This window comes from Mollisia scopiformis, assembly GCF_001500285.1.
Source record: "Mollisia scopiformis unplaced genomic scaffold LY89scaffold_3, whole genome shotgun sequence".
Classification (NCBI taxonomy): Eukaryota; Fungi; Ascomycota; class Leotiomycetes; order Helotiales; family Mollisiaceae; genus Mollisia; species Mollisia scopiformis.
In genome coordinates, this window is record NW_017263583.1 from 868,688 (window position 1) to 883,668 (window position 14,981).

Here is a 14,981-nt window from a genome sequence, read left to right on the forward strand (position 1 = left end):
TCAGAGACCGTGATTCTCACCAAGGTACGCTTAGACAATCAGGGGTTTTCTGTGCTCTGGGTGGTCGGAGGTGGAAGCTGACAGGGCGCCAGCCATTTTAAACGAAAAGCTTGGTACCGGTACAGCATTTGCAGGGGAGAAGTGCGGCTTCTCAGCGATGGAGTGACGGAGTATCTATCTGCAAGGGGCCGAGCAACGTCAACTGCTGGCTCGCATTCAGCCGTCAGTCACATAATCACATAATGCCATGCTCCAGGACTTATCCCTTAAGCCTTGAATTTGATTCCGAATCGCATTGCATTGCATTTCCAGATCCCATATGTCATGCCAAGAGGATAGATGCTGAGATGCTGAGATGCTCAGCTGCCCGGTGATGGAGACCGGCGTCAAAGGCAGCGCTTGCGGTCAGCAAGTATCAACGACAGTGTCCCGGTCCGTTTGATCGGGCTCGTATACAGCTCTGTCCAGTGGTCCATGAAACATCAAACAAAGATTACTAGATCGGGTGCAGGGACTGGAAAGGCCCCTGGCCTCGCATCAGTCGAAACATCCATCGATATCCTGGCCAGACCGGGAGCAGCGTTGTCGGTGTCGGCCTTGGCCTGTCATCCAACCAGCCTTGCGCTGGTCGACAACTCTCAACCTCACACCGAGAGTGTGCGGTTGGACGAGGTTCGACGCACTTCCACTTCGATGAATACTCCTCGAAGGGGGGGCGCAGCATGTGTTGCATGGGTTCCTGCATCTGACCGGTAAAGATGTACCGTCGCACGGGTAGGGTTGTTTGTCGTGGGGCCATGGCTCGTCCTTCCAAAATGCTATTAATGACGGTGTTGCGCAGGTTGGTAATTTCTATTTTGTTTATCTGAGTGACCATCAATTGCCCTTCGTGCCTGCTAGTTCAGGTTTGTTATACCCAACCTTTTAATCTGCAACAACCACTCTCCAACACTCGTTTCGTACCACACTTCTTTAAAAGACCTCGTCCCTCTTCCTCATTGAGCTTCCAAATCCTCTCATACTTTCTCAAAAGTCTTGATCAGGTAGGTTCTTCATTGCTTGGTTGGTCTTGGCATACGTAGCTAACATCGTCTTCAGCCACAACACAAGACGGATATCACGAACATTAGCCTCAAGATGTACTCTTCCATCCTCGCAGTCAGCTTGACTGGCTTGCTCGGCCTCGTCGCCGCACAAAATACCAACGTCAATCCTGTCACCGGTATCCAGGGCAATGCCACGACTGTCGAGAACAACCCGCCAGGCATGGTCTACACAGCTACACTTCCCACCACCGAGTTCTTCAACCCCTCCGATCCTCGTGGAAATGTCAAGGGTTCCGTCGCAGCTGTAGCTAGCAGCAGCGGTATTGGTGTTGACTTTCAAGTCAGCTTCTCGAACTTGCCTACCAGCGGTGGCCCATTCCGTATGTTTTCCACTATCCTCCCACCAGCTCTGTTCTTTCCACGCACTTTCACAACAATCACTAACATCTTTCTCCAGTCTACCACATCCATGCCTTCCCCGTCGCCGCCGATGGAAACTGCACCAGCACCCTCGGCCATCTCGATCCCTTCATCCGCGGCGAGACCCCCGGCTGCAACTCGTCCCTTCCCCAAACCTGCCAAGTAGGCGATCTCTCCGGCAAGTACGGTAAAATCACCTCGGATCCCTTCCTCGCCACCTACACCGACGACTTCGCTTCTACCCTTCCCGGCATCGGTGCCTTCTTCGGCAACAGAAGCATTACCCTACACTTCGCAAACACAACTAGACTTACGTGTGCCAACTTCACGTTGTCGAGTGCAGCTACTTCCAGTGGCGGAAGTTCAAGCTCGAATTCGAGCGCGACGACCTCGGCGCCTCTTACGCAGACAAGTGCGCCACTGCAGGTCACTGGTCTTGGAGCTGGTAGTTCGACTACAGCGTCCTTGGCCGTTCTGTTTGGTGCGATGACCGTCGCGCTCTTGCTGTAAACAAAGCAGGAGCTTTGTACGGGAAAGTGGCTTGGGGGCGTTTAATGCTAATGCTATGGAGAGAACAACTACCTTTTTGGAATGAAGTGAAGAAATGATACATTAATGGGTCTATGACCATGGATGATGGAGAGATGTAATATTAGACATGCGCTTGCTCGATGGCTCGCTTGAGATGCGATTATGATACCAGGACAGATTTCATACTATGGAAAATTTTCAAAATTACTTATTGTTTTCTTTGCTGCTTGTGAATGTGAATGTGCCCTGCCGCTTTCTCCGGTCGTGAATACAACCTCACCAAACTCCCTCAAAAACTCAAGCTTAAACATTTTAAGCTCCCTCTCTACCCCGGCCCACCATAAAAGCGCAACCTGATCCCCACGAGCCTCACCACCAAGGGACCGACCCATCCGAGCCCAGCGTCCCATCCACTCCACTAAAACCAATGCCAGCCCTGGTACCGAGCCCCTGGTTTCACACCGCCAAGACCATTCAACCCATCTGGCATGCCGTGCGTCTGTGCGGCGCACGTTTCACTTGTTGTGAGGAACCCTTGTCTTGGCTGTGGGGGGCCGGATAGAGGGGTGCGCGATTGGTGAAGGTGTGAAATGAAACGGGGGAGTGAGTGGTTGGGTGGGAATGACGGCACGGGAGGGGGGGGAGGGGGGGAGAGGGGGGGAGAGATAAGGTTCTTGCGAGGTGTGTTGGAGGGGAGGGGAGATTTGGGTTAGAGGGGTTAGAGGTGGGGTGGGGGTGAGAGAGAGGAGGGGAGATAGGAGGGGAGGTAGGGAGGATGGGATGGCAATGATGGAGATATATTGAGGAGGTTCGGGAGGGAGGAGGGTTCGAGACTTGGGATGTGTGTGGTGTTATCTTTGGTATGGGGTTTGGAGGGAGGTGAGACTTGGGAGGTCTTTTATCTTGAGGGGGGTTCTTTTGAGATGGGAAGTTGATACGGGATTTGATGAGAGGGGGCGAGATTGGGATTTTCTTGTTATCTTTTTCACCTGCCGTGGTTCTTGGGTGATGGCTCACTTGCTTTATCGGATGGGAGGCTTGTCTGAAATGAGGGTGTTCGAGGTGAGTTTTGTATTGACTGCCAGATGATGAGTGTCCATCATGTTGATTTGATTGCTTGGAGCTTGTTTAAGTGTTTGGCCGCATATGAACAAGAACTCAATAACCCGTTCACTTAAGCTATACAGAAACCTCAACACAAAAGCTCGAAACAATGACCTCTGTTCTGAAAACGAAACCATACTTCGCTACCTTGTCTTGTGACTCAGTGGAAACATCTCTCCCTGGGTGAATTTCTATCAACAAGCAAGTGCACATCTGCTCGTAGAGTGTGTACTTGTTTTCTGTAGCGACCTCCTTTATGAAGATATTGAGCCGAACGGATAGCAATGGATAGCAAAGACCGAGAGGCAAGGAACAGCCGGGAGACCACGTAATATGACTACTATTATCTATCTCTCTTGGCGGAGATAAACAAGAACTAGTACGTGAAGACTCAGATTCTAGTTTCTCCAAATGAAGGAGGACGAAGTTAGAGAATACGAATTTATACTAAACAAGATCTCGCGCAGGCGGAAAGAAAGACAACGACCTAAAGCTGAGGACGATTCCCATCCCTTTACTCGTATAAATTCGCAAGATCCCAACGCCGGAATAGACAATAATCGCAGCGATGACAGGTCTAGTGATTGTTCAAGCAAGGATTATCGCATGGATAGCGACTATATTCCGGCCTTGTGACTTGTAGGACTAAGGCGTATCTTGGTACACTTGTAAGAGAGACTATAGACTGAAAGGGGGAAATGGTATTGGCAGTGTTTGGCTCCTATCCCAGTGAAGGATGGAGAAAGGATGCACGTTTTATGGGATTGCTTGTAAGTTTTCATAATAGTCCAAGATGTGAGAGTGAGCTGAGCGGCTGATTGAGGAGAACATGAATACTTTTCCGCTTCAATCATTGGAGTGGGAATGTTAAGCAGCATGACTGAAGATTGGGTAGTGAAATAATGTACTGGAAACGAGGACATTGCAAACCTCACTCAAGCAAGAAACATCTTCGCACTTGCGACTCTCAGGCAAACAACTCACTCGCATGCATATAGAAGAGAAGGGGTCGAACAATATACAAATCCCATTTTCGGCGCACTGCCATCATAAACTAAAAATATAAATATAAAAAGATATCCACCCAGAAATACAACCACCGACCACCAACCACGTACATCTCCCTCCGTTTATCTAGTTCCTGTACATGTATGATACCCAATCGCTAATGCAAGCAAAAACCAAGGAGATCCGTTATTTGTGTTGGTCCAGCCTTGTCTATATTCAGTTCTGGAATTTAGTAGGCAACGCCTCTATATCCTCCACCACCGGCAGCGTATTGGTTCGGTACCCTTGGCACTCTGGGCGGACTTCCTTCTACACCACCCAACGATGCGGCTCCTTGGACGAGATTTTCTCGGCTCTCCATTGAGTGCAGTGTCCTGTGACTACCCGCCGTGAATGGTCTTTGAATCTCCATCCTGTACCCTTCTGGTGTGTATGGTCTTGCCACGCTAGATTGGGGAGTGAATGGTCGCATGGGTGTTGCATTTGAGTATGGGTTTGCGGGCTCGTTGAGAAAGCTGTCATTCTCGGATACCGTTTTTGTGAGTGGGTGTTTTGGGTCATGGTCGTAGGTTGTGGAAGAGTTTAGCTTTGTGGGGTCCATGAGAAGCGAGTTGCGGGCGTCGAGCGGGGTGAGATTGTCCAGATCGCGGTTGAGTTTTTCTGGTGTCGTGTTAGCATAAGAGAAGGTGAGGTTAAAAGGAGGAGACTTACCAGCTTCCTTGCGACGCTTGCGGTGGGGGTTCTCTTTGCAGCACATGATGATGGCGTTTACGGCAATAAGAATTGCGAGGACACCAGTCAAAACGGACTGTACGGCAATGAGGACCACACCAGTGACCGTTTGAGTTGTCTGAGCGATGCCGAGCTCTTCGACGAAGACCAGAATACAGACTACAGAGAGGGCTCGAACTATTTGAATGAAGATATTGATCACGTTTCCGGAGCGTCTCTCGTAGGGGCGGTTCCAGATCAGAAGTCCCAGCACTGGAGATTTATTAGTATTGACTCGGATGGATTCGATATTCTTGGCTTACTAAGACACTCAATGACAAGTTGAGCAATAGTTTGGGTAAGTCCATGTCCATCAGCAGCAGCCAAAACACAGCCCTTGGCGAACATATAAATAATAGCTGGTACGAACAACCACCAAAAGTCCTTCTTGTAAGAGTCGTAGAAGAGACTATACTTGAGCCAAAAGTCCTTGTTCTCGTATAAGCCGGACGCATCGCCTTCCATCGCCTTTAGGCGTTTAGCTGTTTGCCAAATCTTGAACGTGAAGAAGGCAAGGACAGCAGTAAAAAGCGCGAGCGTGATACCGGCGAGAAGTTTTGCTGCCCAGGAGTCTCCATGAGTGAATTGAAAGATACAGTAGAGCACCCAGACTCCGTAGAGTACCAAAATTAATTGGACAATAGCTCGTGCCATGGTACCCCAGTAATGCTTTCTGAAACCAATCAGACCCTTGGGGAAAGATCCGAAAAGAGCCCAGGTCTCAAGGACGACCTTGAAGAACAGGATACCCACAGCAATAGCAGCAATAACACAGGCGACAATCAAGAGGACAGTCATGAAGGTGTTTGCTTGAGGAACCGAAAGCTCTTCAACATATGCCTTGATACCAGCAACTGTCGTCTCAATTGTGGAAGTCGAGTTCGATGAACCCGCAGTGGTAGTATTGCTTGTGCTGGTGGAAATAGAGTCCCGAGCTACCATCATTCCATTCATGAACTGATTGTAAGCTCTCCTTGACACCGTAGTTGAAGATCCGTCTCCAAATACGAGAGTGGCATTCTGCAGATACTGAACGCTGTCCGCCGTTAAGTTGCCACCAGTCGCGGCTCGGAAGTTATCAATAGACGTCTGCATGGCCGTCCAAGGAATAATGCCGGTAGAGAATCCGAAGTTTTTTGTGAAGCTTCGGTAGACTGTCGGGTAGTTGACGGACATCATACCATTCATAGCAATGCCTTGGAACCAGGTGAAAACTTCCGTGAATGATGGGCTCATCGTTCCTGATCCTGCTGTACTTCCGCCACTAGCTGCTGCACCAAGTGCGGATGCTCCTGTAACAAGAAGAGCTGCACCTGCCACGCCTGCTGCGATATATGAGACGGCAGCAACACTGACAGTCTTTCCATTGCTAACACTTGATGTTATACAAGCTACATCCTCTCCTGTATCAAGAGCTTTGAGCTCCATTGTTGCTTGTGCGGCAATGTCCGGAACACTGAAAGCAATCGATGGGATCATTGATGCGTACGAGGAAGGAATTGATTGAGTACCGGAGGCGGAAAACGTGCCTGATGGAACAGGGCATAACTGCTCGACATATGTTGAATCAGCGCAGGGGTTGAAGGTGTTTGAGTAAACAGATATTCCATAGGCCGTCACATTCAAAGTTGCCGTGCTGCATATCGTTAGCAATCTGCAACCTTCAAGTCTGGCAGGAAAGTTCCTACACGTTCATAGTCGTAGCACTAGTCCCTGCTACATCGAAAGTGACTGTTTTTGCATCATTGTTGTATTCTATGTTGAGATTCTGGACCGTGATGTTTGAACCTGATAAACATGTACTGAACCCTGACGTTTGGAGGATCTGATCTGCGAGACCTCTGCCCGAGAGGGTTGCGAGTAACAATAAGGAAATAGTCGACGAGGAAATTTGTCGTAACATTTTGTCGAAAGCAACGAGACCGTTGCAGAAACTTGTTGAACCTCCCCCGTTTATATGTTTGTTTTCACGCCCTCTATATGCCTCAATCGCTCAAATATTTCCACCCGTATGTAATTGTTTATAGAGAAATTCGTCAGATATCGGTAGGTCCGATTCGAGTTTTGCTCGAGGCCGCAAGTATTGTTAAAGTGATGTAAGTGAGCTGAAGATGGCCGAGGGTCTACCTGGAAAGAATGGAGGAAAGGTCAAAGATAGGAAACGTTTGAGATCGAAGCTGTCGATTGGTGTGGGCTTCGACTGATCGAGGGGAAAGCGAGAGACGGAAAGACTGGATAGCACTGTGAGGTGTTGTTTGGTGACGCTGGAAAGCACAGACGGAAACGATGGTGTTCAAAAGGTCAAAGAGAGGTGACACACTGGCACAAACACTCGGACTGAGCAAACAAAAGCAGGAGAGAACGAACGTGTGGTGAGGAAGGAGAGGAGGAGATCTCGGGGGTCCAAGTCAACGTCTCCAAGATGTGCAAGACAAAAAGACTTGGCCATGGACCTGGACTTAGACCTGGTCCATCCATCATCGCTCTTTTCTTCGGCTGGTGCATGCCAGGGTGAAAGAAAGATAGCAGCGCCCCACTGAAACAAGCCCGTCGCGCGCCAGTGAAGGGATGGCTCAGCCACTCCGGAGCGTCAAGTGGGTCCAGCCAGGAGCGGGAGGGCGCTTCATTGGGTCGCGCGCTCCGACTAGACGTCTTGGGGAGTGCGCCTTGCCACATGGAGAGTAGATCCACGGCATCCCCTGACTTACATAACAACGGCCTTTCCAGGTCTGATTCGCTGTGAGAGACTGCATCGAACACGAGAACTTGAAACACTGCAACGCTGATGGGAAAACTCTGGTGCCTTGCGTCGAGATCTGGATCTTTGGGAAGCTGCCACCACATTGCATACCAGGCACATGGGTGAGGTGATGTAGAAGAACAGATGTGTTCCTGTCCAGATGAACTTATTCTTCAGATCGGGAGGCGATGAGACGATTTGCGTATGATGTCCGTTCCCCTGAGCGTGCTAACCGAGAGCACACGCGTAAAACTTCATTCTAGATCCAAGACTATGGAGAAAGGGTGGGCACAAGATTAATACGAACTCTCTGCGGCGCATGACGCTGCATATGAAATGCAAACCTGCCAATGCCGTTTCTGGTGAAAGCTTCTTGGGGAAGCGGACGATCATTGACGGAAGGAGTGTTCATCGCATGTTCCATGTCCCAATGTGGATCCGAGTCTCCTGAAAGCTGGAGTTGATATCGGCCTTCGTAGGTCCAGTCATCGTCCTTCTTTACATCAGCATAACTTCGTCAACAGCACACAGCCATTCGGTCAACGTCCAAATCTCTTCTCATTATTGTTCTTTGCTGCGCCTACAGTACAATAGATCGAAGCGGCACTTGGAAATCATTGGCAATGAAGACCGCACAGACTGGTGCAAATCATAGCAGCCGCCCCACTGAAACCTAAGGGGACCTTCTTGAGATAGTATCAAAGTTGGAAGCGAGAGACAAGCAACGGAAATGAAAATGGACCAATTGTGTTGTCAGGACAGGAACAATTTTCCTGACACTTTGAATTTCGACTGATATGAATATCTGACCTTTCACGACCGATATCTCCCGACCTCCTTGAAGTCCGCGTGTTACCAATCACGTGATGCACGGATTTTTCACTCTCCAGCTGTCAAGAGATATCAAGAGAAAGACAGGACTAAGAATTGTTATGCATCAATTGCTTGCAACAGGTGGAGGTGATCAGGCATGAGAGATATTCAGAGCCATGGACTCGAGCTCTGGAGCTCTTGAGTCTGGTGAAGACACCTCCCGCTTATGTAACGAAACTAAGATATAGGAGACTCGCAATGTGTTCCAGACTTACCCATCTTACTAGGTATATAAGATTAAGATTCGCACCGCAACGATTCCGCGATGGATTAGATAATTCCAGGTGATCAAATTTGTGTCCTGCACGTGGTTGTCACACGTGAGTTGGGCACTGTTACACACATCCAAGCCTTCTCCAAACCTGTCTATGCAAGTTACGCGTATTCGGATTGTTCTCTGACTGTGTTTTCGGAATCAAAACGGCTTCCGCTGCAGCTCTTGAGTTTTGGGAAGTCACTATCGTAACCTGAATGCTTTCATTGGTTGTTCGTAATGCTCGTTTATCGTATCGGGGAAGCAATAATGCGAGGCACAGCATATTTGCCTTTAGATCAAGAAACCCCCCCAAAAGTGTCTTCAGTCTCTCTTCTGACTTCTCACCGCAACTACTCGCATTATTTCGAATTCAATTGACGAAACGATAGCTGTTTAGATCTCTATTCCTGCTTGTTGCTGCCTGTTGTTGACTTGGCACGGGCAAATTACCCCGATCTGATTCATCCATTGGTGACGGCTTGATATCCTGGGCGCCTCCTCGTGACAGAACTCGATGTCCAGCTTCACAACACGTTGACCGTTCCTCGATGACACCTTTACGTTCTCTGTACTGATAGTTCTCGTTTCCTTTTCGACTTACTGTATTATCGACCCTTTGTTGGCCCCAATTGCGACGCACGAGCCTTCTCATGACTGAGACATAAATCTCCTGTCATCATGGAAAAAGCTACTCTGGATACCGACGCGACTATCAAAGCTGATCACGATCTCTCATCTGAGTCGTCCAAAATGGATGATGGGAATGAGAAAGAGCATTCTGATGCGGTGATCACTAAAGCTGAGGAAGATGACCCTACCACGGACTATTCGAGCAAAGCAGCAAATAAGACATCCATGAAGGACTACCTTGTACAAACACAGCCCCTCTAAAGCTATTGTTGTCTATACTTACAATTCTACCAGCGGATATTTACGTATTCTACTTTCTGGGACAGGGTGTTACTTGCCGTTGCCAGTGCTGCGGAGATTGCTACAGGAGTGGTATGTTGTTACCCCAAATGTCTGATATTACAAGCTGACATGATAAGACTCTTCCTTTAATGAATATAATCTTTGGTGAATACTACTCAACTCAATCAAGCAATATAATAGACTGATTCAGTCTAGGTAATCTCGTTGGCAGTTTCAGTACGTCTGCAACGACTTCCCCAGCACAATTTAAACATAATCTCAATAAACAGACGTAAGTTCTTCTATTATGACTCCTCATGCAGCCCGACTTGTGACCTTGTAGCTTATGTCTCACTTAGCTTATACATCGTGTATATCTTCATTGCAAGATGGGTTTTCAGCTACATTTCAATCTTTGCCTTCAGAATGGTAGGACTTCGATGCTCTGCAAGACTCAGGCTGGACTTCCTGAAGGTAAGACGCTCTTATACTCTCTGCATGGATCTATTTGCTTGTACGAGCAAGATTCTACAGCAAGACTGACAATAGCCAGGCACTATTTGCTCTACCAGTTTCAACACTTGATACACTTCCAAGTGGTCAAGCCTCAAACACTCTAACAAATACGGCCAATGTTCTACAGATAGGTATATCTGAGAAACTTGGAACCGTTCTACAGTTCTCTACCTTGATGATCGCTTCGGTTGCCATTGCCTTCAAATACAGCTGGCAATTGACACTTGTCACAAGTTCCGTGCTAATCTTCGTTGGACTCGTATATGGAACAGTCATACCTATTGTTGTCAAGTTGACTAAAGAAGTCGACCATGCTGATGCAAAGGCGGCCTCAATTGCTGGCGAAGTTCTTGGATCGATCCGAATGGTTGTGGCATGTGGTGCCGAAGGTAGAATTGCGAAAAGGTACGCTGGGTGGATTCAGGAATCGAATAGGAGAGGCATAAAGAAATCACCGGCTCTTGGGATACAATTTGCCCCTTGTGAGTCTTTCTGACTGCTCAGTCAAACAGCATGCTAATTCGAGCACAGTGTTCTTCTCTGTCTATGCGTATGTACCCTCGACAACACTTCATACGGAAATGTCTAACTCTTAATAGTACGATGGCTCTGGCATTTTGGTTTGGCTTCAAGCTCTATCTTGAACATCATATCAAAAACGTTGGATCTATTGTCATCGTACTCATGTCTGTCATGATGATCGCGTTCAGTCTTTCTCAAACTGCTGCCCCTATCATTGCAATTTCGCAAGCTGCAGGTGCAGCAGCAGATTTCTTCGCCGTTATCGATGCACCGAAGCCGGACATTACAGGTCTGAAAGACCCTGATGTTTCGGCGGTTTCAGAGATCGTCTTCGACGGCATAACTTTTGCTTATCCCAGTAGACCCCATGTGAAGGTTCTAGATAATCTCAATGTATGGGAATCGTTTTATTAGCTCCAAGGCTCAGATGCTGACCGATTTCGCAGCTTCGATTCGAGCCAGGCAAGATCACAGCGATCGTTGGTGCTTCCGGTTCTGGTAAAAGTACAATTGTCGGTCTTCTTGAGCGCTGGTACGAACTCGATGTCGAGAAACGATACGTCTTGCCTGAAAGCGTCGTCAAAGACAAGAAGAAGACAGAAGAACAGATCGAAAAGGAAGAAGAGGAGAAGAAGCTACAGGCTTTGGAAAGGCCCAAGACACCAATTGCCCTTAGTGGCTCCATTCTAATTGGGGGTCAAAACCTAGATGGTATTGATTTGAAGTGGTGGTAAGTCTCACTTCCTTATGAACAAACGTTGGAGTGTGTATTAATTTCTCGATCTGGAATGTAGGAGAAGTCAAATCGGCCTCGTTCAGCAAGAGCCATTTGTTTTTAACGATACCATTTTCAATAACGTCGAATTTGGCCTCATTGGATCTCCTTGGGAACACGCGGACGCCGAGACAAAAAAGAAGCTTGTCCAAGAAGCTTGCAAGGAGGCTTACGCAGATGAATATATCTCCAGATTACCTTTGGTAAGTTGCACAGATCATATTCTCGGGACGACACTTCTGACTGCCACAGGGTTACGAAACACAAGTTGGAGATGCTGGCATAAAGCTTTCTGGTGGACAACGACAACGTCTTGCTATTGCTCGCTCGATTGTCAAGCGACCCAAGATTCTGATTCTAGACGAAGCGACGAGCGCGATCGACGTACGTGGAGAGCGATTAGTCCAGGCAGCCTTGGACAAAGTGAGCGAGGGACGTACCACGATCACAATTGCCCACAGACTTTCAACCATCAAGAAGGCAGACAAGATCATCGTCCTTCGTAAAGGAAAACTGGTCAGTACATTTCTGCAATATTCCAAGTCGTGCTTCAGATAGTCTGCATCAATCCACATTGACCCCCCCGTTAGCCACTACTGACCTTTGATGTTCTAGATCGAGGAGGGAACTCACAATAGCCTCCTAGCAGACGAAGATGGGGCATACTATGCATTGGTTAATGCTCAGAAGCTTACCATGGGCGACGATTTCGCAGGAGAATCGGACTTGAACGAAGACTCTGTGGACAATATACAGCGAATACTAAGCACCGCAAGTGGGAAAGACAAGCACATTGAAGTGACTACAACCTACAAGCCCAAGGGCTTCCTTGGAAGTTTCGGGCTTCTGTTACGGGAGCAGACAAGGCTGTGGCCTTGGTATCTGGTGCTGTAAGTATTTATTACCATGACCTATTGCTCTTCCAGTATGTTTGGCATTATGTGTGATAATGAGCTGATTAGAACAGAGCGATTGGCTGTGCTGGAGGTGGTCAAGCCTATGCCGTTCAAGCCTATATCTTCAGTAATCTTATCAACGTCATTACCTATACCGGCTCGGCTCTTTCAGCTGCTAGCAATCACTGGTCGCTGATGTTCTTCATTCTCGCACTTGGGACCGGACTTTCGTATTTCATCCTCGGACATTCATCCAACGTAATCTCAACCGTGAGTATTGTCGTTATCCTCGTCGGTGACAAAACACTAATAACATTCAGAAAATCTCATGCACATATCGCCAGCAGTACTTTGAGTGTATCTTGGAGAAGCCCATTCCATTCTTCGATGACGAGGATAATTCTAGTGGTACTCTGACAGCCAGGGTGTCGAATGACCCAACGCAGCTACAACAAATGCTTGGAATGAACATGGCTATGGTCGTCGTTGCAGTCCTCGGTCTTTCAGGCTGCATTATTATTGCATTTGTATTCGGTTGGAAGCTGAGCTTACTCGCTGTGTTCGTGACTATGCCAATTATGTTGGGCACAGGCTACTTTCGCATCCGATACGAGATTCAATTCGAGGCTATGAACCAAGCTGTGTTTGCGGAGAGCTCAAAATTTGCTGCAGAAAGCATCGGTGCTTTCAGAACAGTGCTGAGCTTGACTATGGAGGATATGATCTGCAATCGGTACGATGTGCTCTTGCAGGGACATGTGAAAAAGGCTTTCCATAAGGCAAAATGGACAACCACAGTCTTCTCTTTCAGCGACAGCTTGCAGTTGCTGTGTATGGCTCTTGCTTTCTGGTACGGAGGACAGCTGTTAGCCAAGCGTAAGTATCTGAACCTTGAAAACCATTGCGATGCTAATTCTTTCGGCTAGAGGAATATACTCCCGTTCAGTTCTTCGTCATCTATATGGCAGTAGTGCAAGGAGCAGAGAGTGCCGGTACATTGCTCAGCTTTGGACCAAGTGAGCAGTCTCCAATTATCAGAAAGATTTTGCTAACGTAGTGGTAGACATGGCACAGGCTGGCGCTGCAGCAAACCGTATCTTGAGTTTCAGGGTCAAAGATGATGTATCGTCCAAGGACTTACAGCAACTTGAAGACACTGATGGAGGCGTCAAGATTGAATTGAAAGATCTCTGGTTCAAGTATCCAACTCGAGATATTCCCATCTTCACGGGCCTTAACTTGACGGTAAGTACTAGTCCCAAGCTGCAAACTTCAACACTGACATTTTCGAGATCGAAAAAGGCCAATTCGCTGCTCTTGTAGGTCCCTCGGGCTGCGGTAAGACTTCCATCGTCTCCCTTCTCGAGCGCTTCTACGATGTCCAACGAGGCAAGATCCTCGTGAACGGAACAGACATCACCTCGCTCAACGTCCAAGATTACCGCAAATGCATGTCCCTCGTAGCCCAAGAACCAACACTCTTCCAAGGCACGATCAAAGAAAACATCCTCCTCGGCGTCTCAGAATCCACACCCACCGAAACCCTCTACGCGGCGTGCCGCGACGCCGAGATCCACGATTTCATCATGTCCCTCCCCGACGGCTATCACACCGACGTCGGCAACCGCGGCGTCAACCTATCCGGTGGACAGAAACAGCGGATTGCGATCGCGAGGGCGTTGATTAGGGATCCGAAAATCCTGTTGCTGGACGAGGCGACGAGTAGTTTGGATAGCGAGAGCGAGAAGTTGGTTCAAGCGGCATTTGAGAGGGCCGCGAGTGGCAGGACGATGGTTGTTGTTGCGCATCGGCTGGCGACGGTGCAGAATGCGGATGTTATTTTCGTGCTAGGGGAGGGAGGTGTTTTGGAGACGGGGAATCATGCGCAGTTGTTGAAGAAGAGGGGCGTTTATTATCAGATGGTAAGCTTTTTCGTGACCTTGGGAATGGAGACGCTAACGAATGAATGTAGTGCCAATCTCAGGCTCTTGATAGATAGAGGTGTTGTGGATTTTGGTTTTCTGAAAAGGGTCGAGTATTGATGACAGGCCGTCTATTCTACTCTGTTTCTTGTTGTACTTTGTAATCGGGCGAATAGATCAATTGCCACTTTTGGATCGGACCTTGGTGTCTTGATCTCCTCTCTACAATGTAATTTTGATATTGATTTGGGTTGGTGAAGTGAATGTTTGGGCTTTTGCTAGTCTTGATGATTCGATCATGTGGGTTGAGAATTGCTAAATTATGCCTATGCTTTCAGCGCTTTTCAATCGTTTGGGTCGGACAGCATTTAGAGTTTTTGAGGTGGGCATGTTAATGTCAGGAATTACTTCAGTGTCTATTTGTCTCTCAAAGTATTAGTGAATTATAGCGATTCAGTACGTTTCAATGTATGGCCCTCAGAGATCACTTTTTTGAGATATAATGTCGGGGCTAATTTCGCTACATGAAATCAATCACTGCCTCTTAAATGTGTGAGCGACGACTGAATTTCATCTGATACCAAATGTCCAACATGGTTTTGATGCGCTGTCATTGCCCTAAGATAGTCCTACGTAATCGACATTGATCGCTGATTCTGTACCACTTTGATATGGATAACCTTCCGTAA

At 47.9% G+C, this 14,981-nt stretch overlaps 4 protein-coding genes across 4 annotated transcripts; 2 read left to right on the forward strand and 2 right to left on the reverse strand.

Annotated features, from left to right (window-relative positions):
• Positions 1-331: 331 nt before the first annotated feature.
• Positions 332-1,065, reverse strand: LY89DRAFT_303124 (uncharacterized protein). The gene has a single exon (XM_018206586.1). It carries the CDS (start codon positions 875-877, stop codon positions 497-499), a length of 381 nt encoding a protein of 126 aa, XP_018076900.1. The 5' UTR covers positions 878-1,065; the 3' UTR covers positions 332-496.
• Positions 981-2,190, forward strand: LY89DRAFT_303129 (uncharacterized protein). Its single transcript, XM_018206587.1, has 3 exons — positions 981-1,043; positions 1,099-1,426; positions 1,504-2,190. The coding sequence occupies exons 2-3, from the start codon at positions 1,138-1,140 to the stop codon at positions 1,974-1,976; spliced, it is 762 nt and encodes a 253-aa protein (XP_018076901.1). The 5' UTR covers positions 981-1,043; positions 1,099-1,137; the 3' UTR covers positions 1,977-2,190.
• Positions 2,191-4,338: 2,148 nt separating this feature from the next.
• On the reverse strand, positions 4,339-6,783 carry LY89DRAFT_664357 (TRP-domain-containing protein; the record flags this gene model as incomplete). The annotated part of the gene is made up of 4 exons (XM_018212763.1): positions 4,339-4,769; positions 4,821-5,093; positions 5,144-6,516; positions 6,569-6,783. 4 exons carry the CDS (start codon positions 6,781-6,783, stop codon positions 4,339-4,341), a joined length of 2,292 nt encoding a protein of 763 aa, XP_018076902.1.
• A 2,484-nt stretch (positions 6,784-9,267) lies between these two features.
• On the forward strand, positions 9,268-14,787 carry LY89DRAFT_303185 (P-loop containing nucleoside triphosphate hydrolase protein). The gene is made up of 18 exons (XM_018206588.1): positions 9,268-9,619; positions 9,674-9,751; positions 9,799-9,826; positions 9,878-9,902; positions 10,021-10,135; positions 10,215-10,659; positions 10,709-10,727; positions 10,777-11,092; positions 11,146-11,429; positions 11,494-11,677; positions 11,727-11,990; positions 12,090-12,364; positions 12,442-12,640; positions 12,691-13,246; positions 13,297-13,386; positions 13,434-13,615; positions 13,663-14,292; positions 14,343-14,787. Exons 1-18 carry the CDS (start codon positions 9,428-9,430, stop codon positions 14,367-14,369), a joined length of 3,909 nt encoding a protein of 1,302 aa, XP_018076903.1. The 5' UTR covers positions 9,268-9,427; the 3' UTR covers positions 14,370-14,787.
• The last annotated feature ends 194 nt before the right edge of the window (positions 14,788-14,981 follow it).